This window comes from Amborella trichopoda, chromosome 13 (genome assembly GCF_054954075.1).
Source record: "Amborella trichopoda isolate Santa Cruz 75 chromosome 13, AtrichopodaSantaCruz75HAP2 v2.0, whole genome shotgun sequence".
In the NCBI taxonomy this organism is placed as follows: Eukaryota; Viridiplantae; Streptophyta; class Magnoliopsida; order Amborellales; family Amborellaceae; genus Amborella; species Amborella trichopoda.
This window is the reverse complement of record NC_142348.1, coordinates 13,896,972-13,919,785: the sequence shown is the minus strand read 5'-3', so window position 1 is coordinate 13,919,785 and position 22,814 is coordinate 13,896,972. Positions and strand designations below refer to the sequence as shown.

Below are 22,814 nucleotides of genomic sequence, written 5' to 3'. Positions count from 1 at the left end.
TCTCTCTCTACAATTACAGACTGATGTGTGAGGGAACACCCCTCTTTCTCTCTCTAACGTGTTCTTCTTATCGTTTTCATTCGGATTCCCGGGTTCTCTATCCTCGTTATTGTTGAAAAAGATTAAGATTTAATGGAAGAAATCCTTTTTTTTTGGGCCTTGCTCTGTTATAAATTCCCTCCTCCCCATCGACTTTTCAGAACCCATTTTTCTCTGAACTTACAGTTTTGAGAGAGAAGATGAAGTTTTCTTCTTCTTTCTTAGTTTTTCTGCTCTTCTCGAGCTTAGTTCACCAATGCTGTTTAGGTGAGCTTCTGGTTTGGCCCAACGCAGGGTCTATGAGCACCGGTGGCCTGAGTCGAGAGCGATTTCCTCCTGGTTTTGTCTTCGGAACAGCGACTTCTGCTTATCAAGTCGAAGGAGCTGCACATGAAGATGGCAGAGGACCTAGTATATGGGATGTGTTTGTTCAATACCCCGGTAAATCTTAAGAACAATCAAATTCATAATTCAGTCCTTGATGTCTTGCTTTATGTGAATTTTGTTTTTCTTTCCTTTTGGATCTGGTGTTCTTCTTTTCTTCTTCGAAGTTTGTTTTTTTCTTTTTTGACTTTTTAACTCTCCTTTTTATTTATTTATTTATTTATTTTATTACCGAATTTGGTTTATTTATGTCACTGAATTCATATGATTATATAATTAACTATATTTGTTTTTTTACAGGTATAATACCTAATGGTGCTACAGGAGAGGTTTCTGCTGATGAGTACCATCGTTATAAGGTATTTAACGCATTTAAATCTTAAAAAAAAATTGCTTTTTTGTTAAACAGGACAGTGTATTTTATCATTAAGATTTTGACTGGATATTTTATTTTGATATTTTTGAAAAATAATTTTATGGGTGTTTATTTTTTATGCAGGAAGATGTCGATATCATGGCAGATATGAACATGGATGCTTACAGATTTTCTATCTCTTGGTCTCGAATCTTTCCGGGTAAAAACTAGTATTAAAGATTTTGATTTTCTTTAAAATTGGTTAATATGTAGAGTTTTTATTTATATTTACATCCGATAGCTATTTTAAATTCTTATTTATAGTTGTCTCTAATAGTTAAATCACTCTTTCATCATGCAGAAGGTGTAGGACGAGTTAATCAGAAAGGCGTGGATTATTACAACAGATTGATTGATTACTTGCTTGAAAAGGGTATTTAAAAGCTTATTATTCATATTTGTTTTAACTTTAAAATTTGGGTTTTGGATCTTTTTTTAGTTGTTGAACTTGCTTATTTAATTGATAGTGGCCTTATACTGAATGGCATCTTACAGGCATTACTCCTTATGCAAATCTCTATCACTATGATTTGCCACAATCCCTTGAGGATTCTTACAATGGGCTGCTAAACCGCAGAGTTGTGTGAGTTTGATGTTCTTTCCTATTTTCTGGGTTGAGCTTGATAAGTTATTTTTTTCTTTTCATTAGTATGTATGTTGTGCTTTAATTCTATTTGTTATTTTTTAAACATACCGAGCTTCTCGATCATCTTATAGTTTAAGAAAACCTTGGTCCACTCCAATAACTGGAACGCTACATTGCTACCCATTTCCGTTGTTTCTTTCGGCATCAATATAAGTTTATTTGTCCTGTTTCAGCTTCAAATTATTTGTAAAAAAGATTAGTTATTTATCATCTTTCAGTTCATCCTCTCAGGACAGATCTCATTCCTTATATTTTTGTTGTTAGGTCAGCTTAAAACTTTAATTTTCATGAATTTGCAGGGATGATTTCGCAGCTTATGCAGACTTTTGTTTCAAAACTTTCGGAGACAGAGTCAAGAACTGGATGACTTTCAATGAGCCTAGGGTTATTGCAGCACTTGGCTATGACAATGGCTTCCATGCTCCAGGGAGATGCTCAAATCCTTTTGGGAATGATGGGATGAACTGCACGGCTGGGGATTCCTCAACTGAGCCTTACATTGTTGCTCATAATCTTATTCTATCTCATGCATCAGCAGTGAAAAGATACAGAGAGAAATATCAGGTAAAAGATTCCTCCAACTATTGGTGAGATAAGACTTTGCCTCTGTTGATTTTGTTACTGAATTGTTGCCCTTGGGAAAACATACAGGCTACCCAGAAGGGAAGAATTGGAATTCTTTTAGATTTTGTGTGGTATGAGCCTTTTTCTAATGCTAAGGCTGATGTTCGAGCAGCTCAGAGGTCAAGAGATTTTCACATTGGGTGGTAAGAATTGTTTCCCATAATGCATATATGGCTTCCTCTGGCAATTTTCCTCTTTATATGAGTAATGCATATACCTTACTTCTTGCTATTTTCTCTTTATATGAATATAATAATTTGGTACTATGCAATTTTTTTGGTTTACCTCGCTCTTCCTTTCTACCATTTTCTAGAGTAAACCGAATTCAATGTAGTATAAAACACAAACTTTACACCTTATACAAGCGCTAATTTGTCTCTGTTTTTTATAGGTTTCTGCACCCAATTGTATTCGGCACATACCCAAGATCAATGGTGAGGGTTGTGGGTGACAGGCTTCCAAAGTTCACGAATGAAGAAGTTGAGATGGTGAAGGGGTCTATAGATTTTGTTGGGATCAACCAATATACCTCGTATTACATAAAAGATCAACATATTAAAAACGGCACTGTCACTGATTACCAGATGGATTGGCATGCTGGATTTGAATGTAAGTTTTCCCTCCAAAAAAAAACTAAAAGGAAGAACGGCTATCATATTGTATGATTTGATCAATGGACAGCCATCCACCGCTTAAACATTTATTTCTCTGCATTTAAAAGCATTTTAAACATGCATAGTTTGCTTTGATTGTCCCTACTGGTTCTCCATTTTAATCCTCCTACTGAATTTGGCTCTGGTCATGTCCAGATTCTCGTGATGGGAAACTTATTGGACCTCAGGTGAGTTCTTTTATCAGATCTAATTTCTTCTATACATTACACAGTGCATTACACATCGAGATAAAGGGTAGCATCTTTTGTTTTCTGATAGTTTTGATGTAATCTTTCAAAAAATGTTCTACACCCTAGCACTTCTGCGCACATTATTATTATTATTATTATTATTATTATTGCTAGGGTTACCCTGTTTTAAAAAAAAAGACCCTAATCTAGGAGGAAATGATGTCCAAGACACCATTTCTTTTCAGCAGTGGATGTTAAATTTATATTCACTCTTGTAAATGTAATTTTAAAACACTAGATGCAACACGAATCTCAGAGCTTTAGGATTCACACGAAAATACAGTGAATGATCTGCAGGCAAACTCTTACTGGCTTTATATGGTTCCATGGGGAATGTACAAAGCTGTGACTTACATCAAGGAGAACTACAGAAATCCCACCATGATTCTCTCTGAAAATGGTAACAATGCTACATATGTTGTGGTTGATCTTATTTTCCTTTTAGAACTAGCTTTGTTTTAATAGTTAAACAGATTCCAAAAAAAAACTTACAGTCGTCTTCATGAAACACTTTTGGGATTTGCTGATTAATGGAAGTGGTTCAATATGTTGTTTATTTACTTATAGTTTGGATTGAACAACAAATCTTTGTTTTTTGCTTGTTGGGTATTTACTGTTGCTAAATTATTTGTTTGTTTATCTTTGGTGTTTAGGGATGGATTATGCTGCCAATATTACCCTTCCCGCTGCATTGCATGATACAAAAAGAATTGGCTACTATAGGTCATACTTAATCAATCTGAAGAAGGCCATTGATGATGGTGCAAACGTTATTGGCTACTTTGCGTGGTCTTTGGTTGACAATTTTGAGTGGCGATTGGGCTACACCTCGAGGTTTGGCTTGGTGTATGTCGATTACCAGACTCTTAAAAGGTACCCCAAGATGTCGGCTTCATGGTTCAGGGGCCTCATCCAACGGAAGTCGCATTAAGAAACAATTTTGTTTTTCATGATTTGATGGCAGGATTAGTAATGTAGTTCCTTATTTGAGGGATTGAGAAACTTGGATCTGGTTAGATCATTAGAGTAGGAAATTGAACATCTAGTAGCATATGATTTACTATTAGGACAGTTTTTTTGCTAGGTCATGATTTGCTCTTATTTGGATTATGAATACAATTTATATGATTTGCTCTATTTGGGTTAAGAATACAGTTTATTTTAGGAGAAATCTCTCTCTCTTTCTCTCTCTCTCTCTGTCTCTCTATCTCTCTCTCACTCACTGAGTTTATGTTCCACTATATTAAATGTTTTTCATTGCACACTCATAAGGCCTTTACTATATAAACCCAATATCAACCACTTTGGCTTTTGAAAGCCTTACATTATCTCTTCCTCACTTTCTCTCATCCCCATCTCTCTCACATATCTCACAAAAGTATTAGGAACAACTTCCTTAGTCAAAGGGTATGCAATCATCAAATCTGTAGTTATGTAACTGATCTCTCTCTCTCTCTCTCTCTCTCTCTCTCTCACACACACACACACTCACTAAGTTTATGTTCCAATATAATAAATATTTTTCATTATACACTCATAAGGCCTTTACCACATAAACCCAATATCAACCACTTGGCCTTTGAAGGCCTTACATTCTATCTTCCTCACTTTCTCTCATCCTCATCTCTCTCACATGACTTATAAAAACATTAAGGACAACTTCTTTAGTCTGAGGGTCTACAATCATCAAATCTGTAGATATGTAGCTGATCTCGATCTCTTTCAATTTCACATCATTTCTCAGGTGATAGAAGTATGGCTTGAAATGCTTGGAGTTTTTTTGAAACCAAGGCTCCTTGGAGACACAAATAGCCGCTGTGTTGTCTCAAAGACACAAATAGCCGTTGTGTCGTCGCAAAGTTACAATGTATTGGATGAAAATTAAGTTGATTAAGAAACTTTTTAATCCACACGGCCTCAAAGTTATAATGTATTGGATGAAAATTAAGTTGATTAAGAAACTTTTTAATCCACACGGCCTCACCGTTGTGTTGTCGCAAAGTTACAACGTATTGGATGTAAATTAAGTTGATTAAGAAACTTTTTAATCCACAAGGCCTCCTTGGATGGAAATTAAGTTGATCAAGAAACTTTTTAATCCACACGGCCTCGTTTGCTGCTAGACAGCATGCCACATGCTCAAATTCCATGGTGGACAAAGCCACAATATCTTGTTTCTTTAACTTCCAATAAACTGCACCCCTACATACTCGGATTCTATGGTGGACATACTCGGATTCCATGATGGACAGAGCCACAATATCTTGTTATTTGACTTCCAAGAAACTGCATCCCCTCCAAACATAAACACATACCTAGATGTAAACTTCGCATCATCTGGATCCGCAAGATAACTTGCATCTGAATATCCCTCTATTGCTATTTCAGTTCCCCTTTATATATAAGCGCATAGTTCCCTTTATATGTGAGTGCATAGTTCATGGTCCCTTTTAAATATCTGATAATCCTTTTTACTCCTCTGCAATGCTCCTCTCCTAAATTGCTTTGGAAATGGCTCGCCAGACTCCTTGTTCCCGTCATGGACCCAATTGTGCTCTTGTATGATACTCTCTCTATAGCTCTTATATCCATGTCTTCGGTAGGACATATTTTATTACTAAGCTTCATCTTTTTGTCTATTGGGGTAGACATTACACATACTCATATCAAACTTTAAACTTTTCCAGTAGGTTGTTTGGAAAAGTTGGATATTCTTCTCTCTCCTGTTTCTCATTATCTTGATGCCTAATACATATGAAGCTTCTCCAAGATCCTTAATATAATGATATAAAGACCACATCACTCCTACTGACTTTTGATATATGCAATAATCCTCATTACTTGTAGAGAAATTTTATGTACCACTGTCGTGGTGCTTAGAGATTTATTAAGTTTGGATACTAGGTTTTCTTTTCCTTTCTCCTCAAAACGTTTGCATACTAGGTTTTCTTTCCCTTTCTCCTCAAATCCCTCTCATGTAAATTTCTTTTTCTAAATCCCCATTTAGAAATATTGTTTTGACATCCATTTGATGAATATCTAGAAAGGCTGTTTTGACATCCATTTGATGAACATCAAAGTCAAAATGGACTGCTTTAGCTATAAGGAGCTTATAGCTATAAGGATTCGGATGGATGGAAATTTGGCATCAGGAGAAAAAATTTCTTCATAATCTATCCTTTCTTTCTAGGTGAAACCCTTTACAACTAACCTAGCCTTGTATTTTTCTATTTTCTCTTCAGAGTTCACCTTTTCTTTTTTTATTTTCCTTTCAAAATTCAATTTTTTCTTGAAAATTCAACGCTTTTGAGGTAGAGGTACTAATTCTCATACATGGTGGTTTCACGGTGAGTTCTAGGTTTTGAATCAGGATCTTCCCCAACCTTATCAAAATGTTCTCCAAGGGACAAATTCTTTTAGGTAAAGAGGTGGTCTACTGACTCGGTTACTTCGTCTTGGTTCAGGTAAAGATTCACTTTCTTTAGGGAGTTCAGGATCAGGTTGGGTTGGTTTAGAAGTTTCAGGTTCAGGGTCTCGAACAACATCTTTATTTTTGGCCTCTTTATAAAAGTCGACTTGTTTTCTACTCATCCTTGCTTCAAGGAACTCTTCTTCAAAAAAGTGAGCATAGCTTCTTTCAATTATCGTGCCTGTTTCAAGGTTGTAGAATCGATACCCCTTACCATGATATGGGTAACCAAGGAAAATAGTTTTGACAGTTTTGGGTTGCAATTTGGTTATATTTTGATGTGGGATAGTAACACCTATTTCAATTTTGTAGAATTGATACCCCTTACCATGATCCGGGTAACCAAGGAAAATGGTTTTGAAAGTATTGGGTTGCATATTGTTGTATTTTGATGTAGGAAAAGGACGTGGGCTGAACATGTTCAAGACTCTCAGGTATTCAAGGGAGGGAGTACGACTTGTGAAAATTTCGTGAGGAGTAAGTGGGGCAGCTTAAGGGAGGGAGTACGACCTGAGGAGTAAGTGGGGCAGCTTAAGGGAGGAAGTACGATCTGTAAAAATTTCGTGAGCAGTAAGTGAGACAGCTTTTGTGGGAGTCCGGTTAAGGATGTGAAAATTTCGTTAGGAGTAAGTGGGGCATCTTTTGTGGGAGTCCAGTTAATGATGTAATATGCCGTTAATGCGGCTCCCCAAAACTCCAAGGAGAGATTTGCATGCCCCATCATACTCTTTACCATTTCCACAAAGTCTTATTCCTTCTCTCAGCTATACCCTTTTGTTCAGGAATATAAGGCTTGGTATACTCATGGACTATCTCACTTTCAATGCACAATTCTTTGAAAAGGTCAGATGAATATTGCCCCCTTCTATCGGTTATAAGGACTTTGATTTTCAGGTTGGTTTGATTCTATACCTCGGTCTTATATTCTTTGAATTTTTTTAAGGCTTCTGAGTTTATTTGAATAAGGTATATGTGGCCTAATCGCGAGTGGTCATCTATAAAAGATATAAAATTTATTTTTCCACTTTTAGTAGTCACATTCATAAGTCTTCACATTCATAAGTCTACATATGTCACTATGAATGATTTCTAACACGTTAGTAGCTCTTTTTGCCCTGGTGGTATTTTTCCTTATTAATTTTTCTTACCTTATTAATTTTTCTAACACACAAGACTCGCACACTTTCGATAAATCTCCCTGATAATTTTGACGAATCCTATCCTTTTTCAATCTTTCCATTCGTTTGATATTAATGTGTCATAACCTCATATGCCATAGGGTAGGATCTAATTCATTAGGGGACGAGACATAAGCAGCATTATCTTTCGTTTCAATAATAAATAGCCCATCTACAAGTCGTCCAATCATGATCATATATTTCCCCTTCTTGACCACCACTTTCTCCCCAATGAAATTGGTAATGAATCCAAACCTAGACATCTTAGGAACCGAAACCAATCACTTCTTCATATCAAGTGCATAAAGTGCTTGCTTTAGGATCAAGGTACTCCCACTCTTCAGTTTCAACTTGAAATCTTCAACTCCATGTACATCAGTCTTCTGATTTTCTCCCATGTAAATATGTTATTGTCCTGGCCCCATAGGAGTAATAGAACAAAAACCATTCTTGGTGTTTATGACATGGGCCGTAGCCTCCAAGTCAAGACACCAAGAAGCTCCCTAAGGGTCAGCCAGCATAGACTTTAAAACCACACATGCCAATTCCTTGTTGGTCCCTCCAGATTTGTTGAACCGATAACTATTGGCTATGCGGCCCACCTTCTTACAAATAAAGCCAGTTTGAGTTTCTCTCCTGACTCCCTTATTTCCAAAATCTCTCATTTTGAAATCTCTTTTCTTTATAAAAATATTTCTTCCCTTTCCTTTCTTAAATTTAAAAGAAGGTGGAGATTTTACCATATGCACGGCTTCCCTTGAAGTTGTTGTCAGTAGTTGCTTTGAATTTTTCCTCTCATCTTCTGCTTTGTATATAGTGACGAGCTCCTCTAGTTTTGGTTCTTTCCTTTTGGCTGAGATGAATATATGAAGGTCTCCCATGAATTAGGAACTGAATTCATAATATGAATCACTTACATAGATTCATTGGATTTCATGTCTGTGTCTTCTAGCTCTCTGACTAGCGCTCAAATACGCACAAACTTGATACCTTCTGCCATCTTTAACTCATTATACCTCCTCATAGCCATGGTATGCTTCATAAGAAAGGGTTCAACATATTCTCTCTCTTAAGTTTATCATAAATCTCACTTGCAGTATAGATTGACTCATACTCAAAAGCATATGAGTCAGTCATGGCAAATAAAAGAATGTGTTTGCATCTCAGATTCCTCCTCTTCCAATTGGCGTACTCATCTTTAATGACTTAAGAAGAATCGTCAATTGGACCACGAGGTCAGTCCTTAAAGAGTACCTCATGCAAGTATTCATCATAGAGCACAAATTTGATTTTTCTTTTCCATGAAGCAAAGTTGATCCCATTAAACCTTTCGATTTTCAAGATCTCTGAGATGAAGCTACGGGCAGCTATATATTTCTATTCTCAAGCAAAAATAAGAAAAGACTTCTTATGGCAATCGAGTAAAACCAGCTCTGATACCAATCAAAGAAAGATCTATGTGATATTTTGCTGGGGAATACAATTTTTTTTTTTTTTTTTTAAAGATAATAGTCACCCTTTTTTATTTTGGCAAAAAGATCACTTACAGATGGTCTTATTACAATAAATAAATAATTCAAAATAAAACTGCACAATAATAAAATAAAACTCAACCACTTGATGCCATTTATTCAACCTAATACTATGTTTGAGAATATAAAAATAAAAGAGAGCAAGTAAGTAAAAGAGAAGATGTCGGAGATTACCTCAACCGGGATTATTACAACCTACATCGAGTCAACATATCCAATGGTGCGGGATAAGCAGTCTAGTTTCAATCTCGAATTTGGAAAGCTAATTTCGGCAAAACTAGGTAACTACCTTTAAATCTCTACAAAACCCTAACCCCAAAATTAACTAAAGCTTTAACCCTGATTTCCGAAACCTTTAGTATCTTTAGGTCAAGAGAGAGAGAGTAGTACACCTAGGATTGGGGCGTGTCCCCCAATAGACCTTTTAGAGAGAGAAAGTTAGAAAAAGAAAATCCTAGAGGAGAGAGAGGGGCGTGGCCACTAGAGAGGAGAGAGAGAGAGTTTGTGGGAGAGAGAGAGAGGTGTGTAGAGATAGGGGAGAGCACCCCTATTTATAGTGAAATTTAGGTCTAAGATTTCTTTAAGGTTTCCCATAGTTTGCCTCTTTTTTCAGATTGAATATGGACCGTTGATCAAGGTGACTTGTGGGATGAGAGATCTGAGCCATCCATTCCATAGATGGGTCATCAACATTATGGAAAGTGCATGAATTATTATCTCCCTTCTTTAAACCATTTTCGCATCAATATATTTAAATATAATAAATCCATTAAAGATATCATGCATTCCATAAAATTGCATTGTTCATCTCATATATTTCATAAGAATATATCAAGTTAATATTTACTATCTTAAATAGATAAGATATGATCAATATTTACTATATTACAAATTGACCATATGTCATAAGATACACTTTCCATAGTTAAATAACTTGAACACAAAGCTATCAAAAGGAATCCAAAAGGGTGGGGCGTGCCACCCCTAAGTGGCACATGTGGGCCCCCACCCACTTGCCACATGGTGGGCCATGTGCACTATGGGCCCCTATGAAATTTTATATATAGTTTTTTAAAATTAAATAAAATAATTTAATATATATTTGAATTTTTATAACTTTGTATAATCAATAATTATAGTTTTGTAAGTCCAAAAATCGTAAGTAAAATATTGAGATGTTTATAAAACTTCAAATAATAAAACTAAAACCATTTCAATAATAAAATGAACACAATTAAATTAATTTGATTGGAAAAGGATCCATATGGTTTTAGGAATTTAATTTGTAATTATGGGGTACTCCACCTTCAATTGTGAACTACAGACCATACTTGCTTTATCGAACAGATCCAGTGTTTCTCATGACCCACAGTCCAAGTAGAGGCTCATTAGCAGGACACCAAAGTATGCCCGATGAGTCAAGGGGTCGCAATCCTCAGTTTGTTGAGTACAAGTCCTCCCCTAGAGATAAGTCAAGGACACAAGGACCTAATGCGACCACAGCTCTATGGTGCATAGTAGTATCTCTCTCACTTGCATACATTTCATCCAAAAGGTGGATAAATGGCTTTCCCGAACGATCTATCGATATGCATGCCATGTGATAGAACATGGATAAGGTTTTAGCCCCCGTCTCTTTAAGCCTACCATCACACACAAGGGTCACACAGTCCCTAAGCTCACTCTTCCGGGTATAAGCTCCGACCTCATCAAGGGCTAACCCAAAACCCTTCTCGGTTTATTCTTTATGCCCAGGTACCTTGGGCTTTCTAACCAACTAGCCTAGATCGTAAAGCACAATCCGGTATCAGCAAACATCATTTGCTTAGTATGGTCCTCGCGGGACTACATTCTCTTTGAGTTTATGTTCCACTATAATAAATGCTTTTATCATACACTCATAAGGCTTTTAAAGGCCACATAAATCTAACAACACATATTGAATCCCATACTCACCATATGAAACTTCTACTTATCTCCAACCCCCCGTCACAAGAAGTTCCTCATAACTCTTTCTAGCTTTTTAGTGACTAGTACTACACTTGCAGCTCTGAAGACTAATATACTATCTCGTTCGAGCCTATTTAGTGACTGGTACTACACTTGCAGCTCTGGAGACCAATATACAATCATGTTCGAGAGTGTGGCCTTGATAAGAATAATTCTACCTCCAAGGGAGAAATATTTCATCTTTTATGAATCTATGTTCTTTTGAAATATCTCTTCAACAGGATCCCACACTGTTGTATTAGCCTTCTTTCCATATGTGGTATGCCGAGGTATTTACTTAGAAGATTTTGAACGTCACACCCAAGTCAAGCAGCAAAATTAGCTACCTCATTCATTTGACAGCCAATATCTGCAAAATTAGCTACTTCATTCGTTTGACAGCATATCGTACATTTACTCCTCTGGTGAAATAGCTCTCTAGGTTCTCGATTAGAAATTCTGAGATCCTATTAAGAATCACCAAATGGTTATTACAAAAAGAAAAAAGAAAGGAAAAAAGAAACGGATTTTGAGTTCTTCAACACAATTGTTAAAATATTGGATGGTCTCAAAAATCAGACATTATATTTTCATACACATTAGAGTGCATTAGATTTTTTTTCCATTTCTATTTTATTCTTTTATTATATTTTTAGATTGTTCACTTGGTTGAAATGTTACATCCCCCATTTTGGGGTCTAAAAACACTCCTTTATTGGGTATTACCGTGGAAGTGAACAGAGATATATGCTCCAGTAGGAGATTTGGAATCTGTGTATATTCACTCTCATTTATAAATGCAATTTATGCGTGCACGTAAATGTGTTTTGTTTTTTGAGTGTCGGCATGGAATTGTTGTCATATACACCACGGACCTAAAAGAGAAGCGCTTCGGCACTTTAATAGATTAGGAGAATTTCAGTAGATTTAAAAGTAAAAAATAAAAAGTATTTTGCATAATATGACAAGAATGTTAAAAGAAATTAGAACAAGTATTCCAAGAAAAAGTAAAAATAGGACTTACTTGGTTCTGCATTTAACAAAATCATTAATGCCGTCAAATTATCTTATTTAAAATAAGGAGTTTTGCTTTGTAAATTGCATTTTATTTGGGCACCTCCTCAAAATATTGGTAAAAAAATTGAGTAAGGCACCCCTCTTCATCTTCTTCCCCTTCAATCCACGTACAATAGGTATGTAAATGTCCTTTTGATACCAAACATACAAAGTCACCAACCCAACAGCCCCTTATCCCTACTGCTCACCCCTTAAATCATGAGCATCTGGACACTTGGGGTAAAATCACCCTGAAAAATAAATCACACTCCAAAAAGCAATCATCAAATGTTAACTATTCATTCTAATCCTAAATGAAACCAGATTTACTTCCATGAAATTTAAGAAAACCTTCGACAAAATAGAAATACCTTATGAACCGGTGGTACATTATGATAAGATTGAGGGAACCAAATTTAGGTTCTTCTCTTAAGGATCTAACATTTCATATATTGGCATCCCTTCCCCAAGTCATTTAAATAAGCTTCATAGAATCATCCACATCTTATAGTTGCACTGTATCTGTCATTTGTTCCATTAATAACCTTGTACCCCTTCAGGATCTCCCCAGGAGCTCTCTAATATTTACCATGATATCCATAAAAAACCATGCATTTCAAACATTCTAGTCTATGAAGATGAAGTGGGTAGCATATTCCCGGGAAGCATAGAATTCAAGCGACGACATTTAAATTTAGAGATACACTCCTACAAATAGCTATGGGAAATAACCAAGAAGGGAGTGCCACCTTCTTTGAAAAACTAGATGACATTCCGGTTTCCAACCATTGACAAAGTTGTTTCCCAAACTTAGAATCTTGCCTTCGTAGACTGAATTACAAATTGAACAATGAATTAAATTCATCAATATGTGGATCAAGCACAAAGAGTGCGAATATATCATAGAGAATTATTGGAATAAAAAGAAAAATATATGGTAGCACAAATATTTAGGATTCAAATAAAACTTAAAAATATAAAGAAATCCCTAAAAAGGTGGAACCTCCAAAATTTTGGTTTAATGCAACAAATGTGATTGTGGAACCTCCAAAAAATTGGTTTAGTGCAACAAATGTGATCGAGTGTGGAACCTCCAAAAATTTGGTTCAGTGCAACAAATGTGATTGAGTGTGATCCATTGAATCTTGCACTTCAAGATGACGAAAAGAAGACTCAGGAGTAGATCGCTGAAGTGCTTGCTAATGAGATTTCATTATAGCATCAAAAGTTGAGAAAACATTTGTTCACACAGCAAATTTTGTACCGAATTTTCCGCTGAAAAACTATGACTCAAAGGTGTTTGTTCTCTAGTATAAAACTCAAAAAGAGAGGTGGCTCAAGCACCAACAATAAAGAGGATATTGTGAAGGAGTTCACTTCTTTCTGCACCAGTTTCCTTGATACCAGCCAACCTATCCTCAATCAAACCCACGAGCCGTATGCTTCCCAAACTTCTGATGAAGAGAAATCTTTGTAATACCCTGAAAGTTTATTTTCATCTGTAATTATAAAATTTAAAGATTAAAAATTGGTGCAGATAGAGTAGATATATGAACACTTGATAATCTTGAAAATATTGACTGTCTGAAAAATATATTACAAGATGCACTATTTCCAAGACTCGAAATCTAATTTTTCTCATGCCCATACATCTTGAGGTCGAGATGATCGATTTGAGTATTTCTTAGCATCGAAACAAGCTCTTCTAGTGATATTTTGAGGTGCACCTTAATTTGATTGTTTACAGCCTCACCCTTATATAGACTTTTTCCAATCTAAAATCCCATAAAACCTCATTTGACCATTTCCAAAACCTATGCGGATTCCAAAAAAACCATTCCAAAATAAGTGTTTTTCTTTTCCACTCCAGCTCTATTAAAACCCAAGTTCGTGCTTTCTTAAAATGTAATGATTTGGGATTACCCACAACTTACTCTTTTTTTTTTTATATAATAATATCTAAACTTACTTTGGTTTAGCATATTCCCCAAATGGAAATTGATATTAATAAGTTTTAGAAATTGAAATATCATGTTATATGGGATTGAAATTGAAATTGATATTAATAAGTTTTAGAAAGAAAATAGAAGTTAAAAAAGATCAGGACTCTTGATGGTATCTCTTGGTTTTTGAGATATATGTGGCATGCATGGGAAGCTTTCAATTTTGCATGGATTCGTAACCTTTTTAATATATATATATATATATATATATATATATATATATATATATATATATATATATGGGAAAAGATGGGATTAGCCGACTAGCTCAGATGAACATATAAACCCAACATCCTAGATTGATCGATCACTGATGTCCAGTAATGTTTGAATTTAATTTTTTTTCTACAAAAAATAAGTGAATTTTTGAAAAATATCAAAAAAATATTTTACATGAAAGAAATTGACCAAAATAGTCTCGAAAATCTTCGGGGGGTATTTTGATCTTCTTTTTTTTGCGAATAATTTTTTTCTATATTTTTATTAGGTGTGCCTTGATGAGAAGAACACAAACCTAAAATTTTAGGTAATTTGGATCAGTAGAAAAATAAAATAAAATTAAAGTACTACCGGATATCCGTGATCGTCTGATCGGCCCAGATTCAATCTGAGTCATTGGGCTCGTATGTTCATATGAGCTAGTTAATTAATCCCATCTTTTATCTATATATATATATATATATATATATATATGAAATGAGAGAGAAAAGAATATGTAGGACTATTTAGGTCACCATATAGAAAAAATGACTTCCTCTAGAGAGAGAAAGAGAGGCAATGACCTCTTGTGAACAAGAGGATGTCCCTTCACATAGAGTATTCTTGTGGTGCGTGTGGTTTATCCTAATTTCTCATATTATGCGTCTCGTTTATTTTGTTTTTAGTCAGCTAAGTACACAATTCTAATGGGTACTGATATTTGATGTTCATGTTTATGCATCTAAGAGGGATCTTCAAACCCCTAGCCAGTGGTATCAGATCTATGGTTCAATACAAGGCTAAGGTTTCTTCCATCTGGTTAAAGAAAAGTACATGAAAAAATATGCACACATTTTGTTTGAGGCAGAAAAATATAATATAAAGCACAAACTTTTCAGCAAGAATGATGAAGGAATTTATTTGGCAAGGAAGAATTCATAGAGTAATCCTATGGATGTTGGCATTGTGGCAGCCTGACAAGTGATTTTGACATGAAGGTGGAGATTGTTGAATATAATGATATCCAAAATCACCCCAATAAGAAAATCTTATATCATATGGATTCATATTGAAATTGATATTGAGAAGATTCTTAAAGAAAATATAAGTATTTCAATTATGTCTCTTGGCTTTTGAGATATATGTGAGATCCATGGGAAGTTTTCTATTTGGTGTTGATTGCTAACCTTTTATCTCTCTCTCTCTCTCTCTCTCTCTCTTTATATATATATATATATATATATATAACATGAGAGATGAAAGAATATATATGTCTTATTGGGGTCACTATATGAGAAATATGGCTTCCTCTAGAGAGAGGCGGGGGCCTCCTACGAATGCGAGGCTTAAACTTCATATAGAAAGAAGTGAGTTTCCTATGAAGAGAAACTCTGCGATAGTGCCTCCTGCAAAATAAGAGGCTGATTTCTCTTGGGAAGTGGTTCTCACAGAGATTTTGGGTAGTTTTCCTAGAGTGAGAGAAAGTATCCTTGAACTCGAAATTCTATTCTTTGATAGTAGTTTCGCTATGAAATATAGACGAGAGATCGACGGGTGATATCGGTCGGGAGGGTGGCTCTAAAGCAGTTGCTCCACAGGATTTTGTAGAGGGTTGAAGAGGTAATTCTATGTTCCAAAATATGCGATGTAACTCTCATAATTATAGTAGATTCCAGCTTTCTATGCACATGGATGGAGTCCTTTGAGGTTAACCATGTACCTCATTGTGTTCCTGTAGGTTGTGTTTTATCCTTTATTTCTCGTATCACAGTTCATAGTTCTTCCTAGTTTGTTTCTAATAAGCTCGGTAAATGATCCGAAAAAATCCAATGTTTTTCCACACTTAGAAGGGTTCTTTAAATCCGTAACATCCATTAAAGAAAAAAAAAGTCCCAATAATCCACAGATTTAAGAAGGAAAAAAACAGAAGATCTCCAGCCTTTTACAGTAGGGAAGTTGGAAAGATTAAAGATATCTAGGAAGAAAAGCACAAACTCAGTATCAAGAAACCGTGACAACCAATTGCAACAACTCTTTCATATTTTCAATATAACTTTGTAAAAGGAGAGAAAATAAAAGTAGAGAGGGGCGGAATGGAAGAGATAAAATGTAAAAAAAAAAAAGCAAAAAGAAAGGTAATACACACTATACATCTCCATCCATTCACTGGAGGAATACACTGAAAAAGCTGAAAGAAAAGAAAAAAATCATGGAAAAGATGGAGATAGGAAACACAGCCCAAAAAGTTTGCATAACTGCTCTGATGATTTGAAGTACACAGGCCCGGCAAATGAATATGTTCAGATGGATGAACACAATGCTTGAGTTGGGTCGGATAAAAAAAAAAATATTTTATTTTTTTGCCTTTGAAGAAAAAAACTTTGTTTTTGGGCTGAAAAAAATTGGAGAGATTAGAGAGAGTGAGGAACAATCGGCTTGGGTGTACCGCACCTTACCCTACAAACCCTCTCGTTGAGAGATCAAACAACAAGGCATTCGTGTTTTTATTTGAAAGAGAGGGGGAGAACACTAGAGAAACCACCCTTAGCTTTTGTAACTCTTATGAAAGAGAGGGGTTTAGGTTGGCATACAAGCGAAACCCATCAGGTTGTGACCCTGTAGTATGTGCGACGGTCCTATAAAGGAAACACATTTTTTGTAAAGGAGAGATGTGGGATATCTTTACGATTGCCTTTTCTTTCCATTACAAGTTTTTGGAAGCCAAAAACGTGAGCAATGAGTCTGAGATAGAAATATAAACAAATGAACTTAGAGAGATAAAATCAACCAACACGTAGTTAGAGACAACCGAAACACACAGGATGGGGAGATAAAGGGTTCTAGTTTTCCACTAATTCTTGATGACTTTTATGCCATGTTTTGTAATTCAAAAATACGAGAAAATAATCTATTTAATCAGTTGCCATATTTTCTCTTGTTTGAGAATAGGGAAAAGCATGTAAATGTGGAGCACTGCATTCTTCACATTTCCACTACTTTCCCCAATTTTGCAGGAAATTGTAGCACACCTCAAGGGGTGAGCTGTCGATTTCTCAAGAAAATGGCAAAAAAGTGACATCCCCTCGTCCCCCTTTTATTTAACTACACCCTCACGATCTCTTCAATCTGCCTGAGCTTTTTTCGAATTTCAAATGTAAGTTACCAAACAAGTGTTCTCAGCTTCTTGCCTTAAGTTTCGTATTTTTTAGGCTTCCAGTTTTTCATAGACTCTCCAAGAACCCAAATTTCTCATTTACCATGGCCTTATCCATATTCAAATTTTAATAAAGGTCAAGTTCACTTACGGAATACTAGTTTGGAATTTGCTTATATGCTGTCATCCGCCCATCTGGGCAAACCTGTTAGTATTAAGTTGGATTCAACTTTATAAATTAAATTTAGTTGGATATCATCGTCATCATCTGAGCCTTACCCCAACTATTTGAGTTCAACTAAAAAAATCCTATTAAGTCATTCTGGTCTATCAAAGGTCATACCATAAGTCATCATTGATACCATTTTACTACTTCCATTTATGTCCTTCTGGGTCTTCCCCTTGCTCTTTTAGAGCCTTCCACTTGAATCAAATCATCATTCTTAACTAGTTTTGTATTAGATCTACATTGCATATGACCAACCTGCCTAAATCTACCTTCATTATCTTATCACCTATTGAAGCCAAACCCCGAGTTCTCTTGTATATATTCACTTCAACTTCTATCTTTTATTGTCATGCTACTTATCCATTTCAACATCGTCATCTCGGTCTACACTCATCTGATGGATATGATTAACTTTAAAAGTTCAACTCAAATGGATTTTTTAAATCAACAAATGAAATTTTATATGTTACTGTGAGTTTTCAATCATCCAATCAAGAACGGACAATGTAGTTATGATCTAGTTGTTGTTGGGAATAGAGTGGGTGAAAAGTAGTTAGAAGAATGGGAAATAAAGTAGTTAGAAACATTGTTCAAAACAACAGACCGGGCCGACTAGTCGGTCCTGGCCGGATCCGATTAGTCCGATTGATTCCAACTAAATCATCCGATTAGTGCCCCGATTTTTTCTGAAAAAATGTAATTTTGATAAAAAAAAATCCCAAAAAACTCGAAACATCCCAAAACAATCCCAAAAAATTGTAAAAAATGCTTAAAATTTACAGGTACTGTTTTTTTATTTTGTTACATAAAAAAGCAAAAAAATAAATATTAGAAGCATAATTGGGATTCGGAGAAAATGATTAGGCACTTGAAGCAATACTTTTTTAGTGATCAATATATAGTAAATAAATAATATATATGATGTGTAATCAATATATACCATATAATATAAATTACATTAATAAAATAAATATAAATATAAATATATAATATAATATGATATAATATAATAAATAAAATATTATAATATATCAACTCAAGACCATGTTTGTTTTTTGGGTATTTTGGAATCCAATTAAAAATCTAGGTAAAATTATGAAATTGTTCGTCTCTTTGTGACAATTTTGATAAATTTCCACTCTCTCTCTTTCTCTTTCTCTCTCTTTTTCTCTCACATATGTATCCATTTGTATGTCTATGTGCCCCTCGAGGGGTAGGTGGTGTATGTATTAGATTGAAGATCAAATCAGATGAACAACAAATAATTTTTTTATTCCCCCGAGTTGAGGGATCTACGGGCTTGCCACCTTGTCGGGCCTGACCAGCTTTGGTGCGTCCGAGTCTATTCGCCCAAAGCAGCAAACCCTGTAGTTAGCAAATAATTTTTTTAATAATATATAAGTTTTTAAGTAGAGAAATAGAGGAAGGAAATTTGTTTTATGCGGGCTGGACTGCATTTCTACAATATGTGGTCTAGAGATATAAAGCATTTGTCTTAAAAATAGATGCAAATAGGTAGTTCATCTAAAATCAAGTGTAACTAACAATCCAAATGTTTTCTTAATATAATTATTATTTCTAGTTTTCAAATTTTTATTTTTTTTCATATTCATGATCTCCATACAACATTAGGATCAAATTATATTTAAAAAATATATTTACCAAGTCTGTATTTCTATAATATGCGGGCGGGAAGCATAGAAACCGTGTCCATAGAAAAATATGGAAAAGAAAAAAATGTGAAATATATAAAAAATGTTATAATGACAGCTTTGCAGACTCTACCTTGGGACAGTGCACTTATTGGCCAATTTTTAGAACTAATCGCCGATTGGTGCCGATTAGCGCCAATTAATCCTATTAATAAGCCGATTAGTGCATCGAAAAAAAAATTTCCTGCATACATGACCATTGGAATTGGGCCAGATCAAGATCAACCAGTAACTGATCCCAAGTTAGTTGGCCGATTTTTAAAAAATTACCCGATCTTTTAAACAGTGGTTAGTACAATGGTTCAACCAATGCTTGTGAACTCGCGGGTGGACAAAAGATTCCCTATTTCTAGGCACATATTTGTTGCATTTTAAGATAATATTTGCCCCTGATTGATAAAATTTGTTGGAGATTTTTGGGTAAAATAGAGGCAGAAAATGGTACAATTTGTAAAAATAGAATCTCAAACTCTTCTTGTTTTTTGGCACGCGTGAGTGATATCTCAAGACGATATTTTTCCCCCTTCAATGGATTATTTGATGTGCATAAGAAAGGAATTCGTCCTCGGGATACAAGAAAACAGAGGGGTCTTTTTAAATTTCCTAAGCTTTACGCACCCGAACTTGGAACGCACACAATAGACACCAGAGTCTTGATAGTTTAGAGAGAGAAAGAAACAAAATCAAATAGAGAAGGAGAGAGTTTAGCCCACTGGTTTGCTCCTCACATGCACCTTCTCTCTCCTTAGTATTTAAATACATTGCATGTGAATGTGTACTCTTAAATACAACTCAACAAACTCCCTCATCTTCAATGTGGAGACTCAAACCCACATCTTTCTCTCTCTACAAAAGCATTTTAGGAAAGCACAATAAAATCAAAGTGTAGTTTTGAACAAAAAATGCTAACAATTTCATCCATTATTTTAAAATATAGAAAACATATTATTTGCATACCATGAAATTATTTTTCGATTTGAACTTTCACATATAGTATATACTACAAAGTCCTTCAAGTACTATGGTAGCGTATAGCTTTGAACCAGGTTGCTTATCTAACAGACCGGTAGTATAAATCACAAAATATATTCAATTTTGGTGTCTTTTTAGCTACCAGCACATTTTTGGCCTTGTGCTTATATATCGATTTAATAAATGCTCTAGAGACGAGTCCATCTCTTAGGAAGCAGTATCACTTCCACACTTATATAGATGTGTCTATCAAGAGTGCCCATGTGTATAAAATACCCCAACTTATATATAGTCCATAGACAATATTAAGAGCATAGCTCATCCGACTAATATACAGGTCATCACTAGACTTATCCACCGTATAGAATGTGTGCTTATTATATTTTATCGTCTAGTGACCAAACTAACCATGCATACGATTTGTTTTTACCACATTGAACTTAGAATTTTGAGGTTACAAAAAACTAAGTTGAGTTCCCACTGTAGATGATTACTCAATAGACTCTAGCCCCATTCATTTTGACATATTACTAATGACATCCCTTGCAAGACCTTCAGTCAAATGACCAACCAAATTTTCCTTTGACCTTACATATTCTACACTAATCACTTCATCCCCAACTAACATTTTAATGGAGTTATGCATTCTCGCAATATGTGTAGATGTTCTATTATATACATCATTACAAGTTGTCATAATAGTAGCTTGATTATCACAATATATTGTTATTGCAGGTATTGGTTTTGGCCATATGGGAATGTTATATAACAAATTTTTTAACCATTCAGCCTCTTTGCCGGCAAAGTCTAAAGCAATAATTTTAGACTCCAAAACAGAGCATGAAATACACGTTTGTTTATTTGACCCCTATGATACTGGTCTATCCAATTAGCATCACCCTTCCAACAACCCATATATTTTATGTCATAATTGATAGTTACTTTCAAATATCTTAATACTCGAGATATAGCATCTCAATGCTCTTTACTTGGGCAACTTGTATATCTAATAAGTTTGCCAACCGCATAAGCAATGTCAGGCCTTTTCCTAGTCATTGCATACGTTAAACTACTAATTACCTTAGCATATTCAAGTTGTAATATACAGCTCCCATCATTTTTCTTTAACTTAATATGAGGATCTATATGGTTAGAGACTGGCTTACCATCAGTATGCTCAAATTTATTACGCATTTTCTTAATGTAATGAGATTGAGTCAAGATTAATATTTTTTTTTCTCACTATTTTGATACTAAGTCTCACGTCACCCTCTCCTAAGTCTTTCATAACAAAGTTAGATGCGCTGAACTTTTCAGTTTCCTCCACAGTTTTTAGATTAGGGCCAAAGATAAGTACATCATCCACACATAAATTAAAAATGACGCATAAAGAATTTATTTTCTCGTTATAAATAAATTTATCATCCTCATTTCTCTTAAAACCATTTGATATCAACACATTGTCAAATTTCTTATGCCATTATTTAGCTGTTTGTTTTAGTCCATAAAGAAATTTCGCCAATTTACAACTTTATTCTCATGACCTGGCATTACACACCTTTCGGGTTGTTCCATTTATATTTCTTCATTTAAGTCACCATTTAAGAAAGCAGTTTTTACATCAATTTGACGAATGCCAATATGATTAGTAGAGGCTATTGCGAAGAGCATTCTACTGGTAGCAATTCTTGCCACATGTGCATATGTGTAAAAATAATCAATGCATTCTCTTTGTTTAAAACGTTATATTTCTTCATCTAAGTCACCATTTAAGAAAGCAGTTTTTACATCAATTTGACGTATGACAAGATGATTAGTAGAGGCAATTGTTAAGAGCATTCTACTAGTCGCAATTCTTGCCACAGGCACATATGTGTAAAAATAATCAATGCATTCTTTTTGTTTAAAACCTTTAAAAACTAATCTTGCTTTAAATGTATTAATAGAATCATCAGAATTCATTTTCTTTTAAAAAACCATTTACAATCGATGAGGTTAGAACTAGGTGGAAGATCTACTAATTTTCAAGTCTTATTAGCTGTATTGGAATCCATTTCATTATTTATAACTTCTCTCCAAAAAATTGCATCTTGAGATGCCAAAGAATCATTTAGAGATGTAAGATCTTCCTGCACATTTGAGATTATAAATGAATTCAAAATTTTATTTTGATTACTCAACAAAATAAATATAAAAGTCAGGTCCAAAGTTGTAAAAATGATCACCTCTAATTCTCTTACTGCTTCTTGGTTCTATTATTTCATCATCATTATTTTCTCCATGTTCTTCATCAATATTATAATAACTTTC

The 22,814-nt window shown here is 34.8% G+C and overlaps 1 protein-coding gene across 2 annotated transcripts; it reads left to right on the top strand.

Moving 5' to 3' along the window:
• The first annotated feature begins 247 nt into the window (after positions 1-247).
• LOC18435163 (beta-glucosidase 44-like) lies at positions 248-4,183 on the top strand. Of its 2 annotated transcripts, none has more exons than XR_016047017.1 (11): positions 248-480; positions 724-782; positions 923-998; positions 1,140-1,211; positions 1,334-1,421; positions 1,784-2,048; positions 2,136-2,251; positions 2,500-2,717; positions 2,918-2,949; positions 3,296-3,412; positions 3,666-4,183. XR_016047017.1 is itself a non-coding variant. In XM_011625458.3 (11 exons), exons 1-11 carry the CDS (start codon positions 339-341, stop codon positions 3,941-3,943), a joined length of 1,449 nt encoding a protein of 482 aa, XP_011623760.2. In that variant the 5' UTR covers positions 248-338; the 3' UTR covers positions 3,944-4,183. The 2 variants fall into 2 exon arrangements, 1 of the variants encoding a protein (XP_011623760.2); XM_011625458.3 differs by having other exon boundaries at positions 3,310-3,412.
• The last annotated feature ends 18,631 nt before the right edge of the window (positions 4,184-22,814 follow it).

What these genes read in the sequence shown, in the direction of transcription:
- LOC18435163 (XM_011625458.3), top strand. Translation starts at nt 339, where the DNA reads ATGAGCACCGGTGGCCTGAGTCGAGAGCGATTTCCTCCTGGTTTTGTC. An exon ending in TGATTACTTGCTTGAAAAGG is followed by an intron (nt 1,212 to 1,333) that starts GTATTTAAAAGC and finishes GGCATCTTACAG; the next exon opens with GCATTACTCCTTATGCAAAT. An exon ending in TTGGCATGCTGGATTTGAAT is followed by an intron (nt 2,718 to 2,917) that starts GTAAGTTTTCCC and finishes GGTCATGTCCAG; the next exon opens with ATTCTCGTGATGGGAAACTT.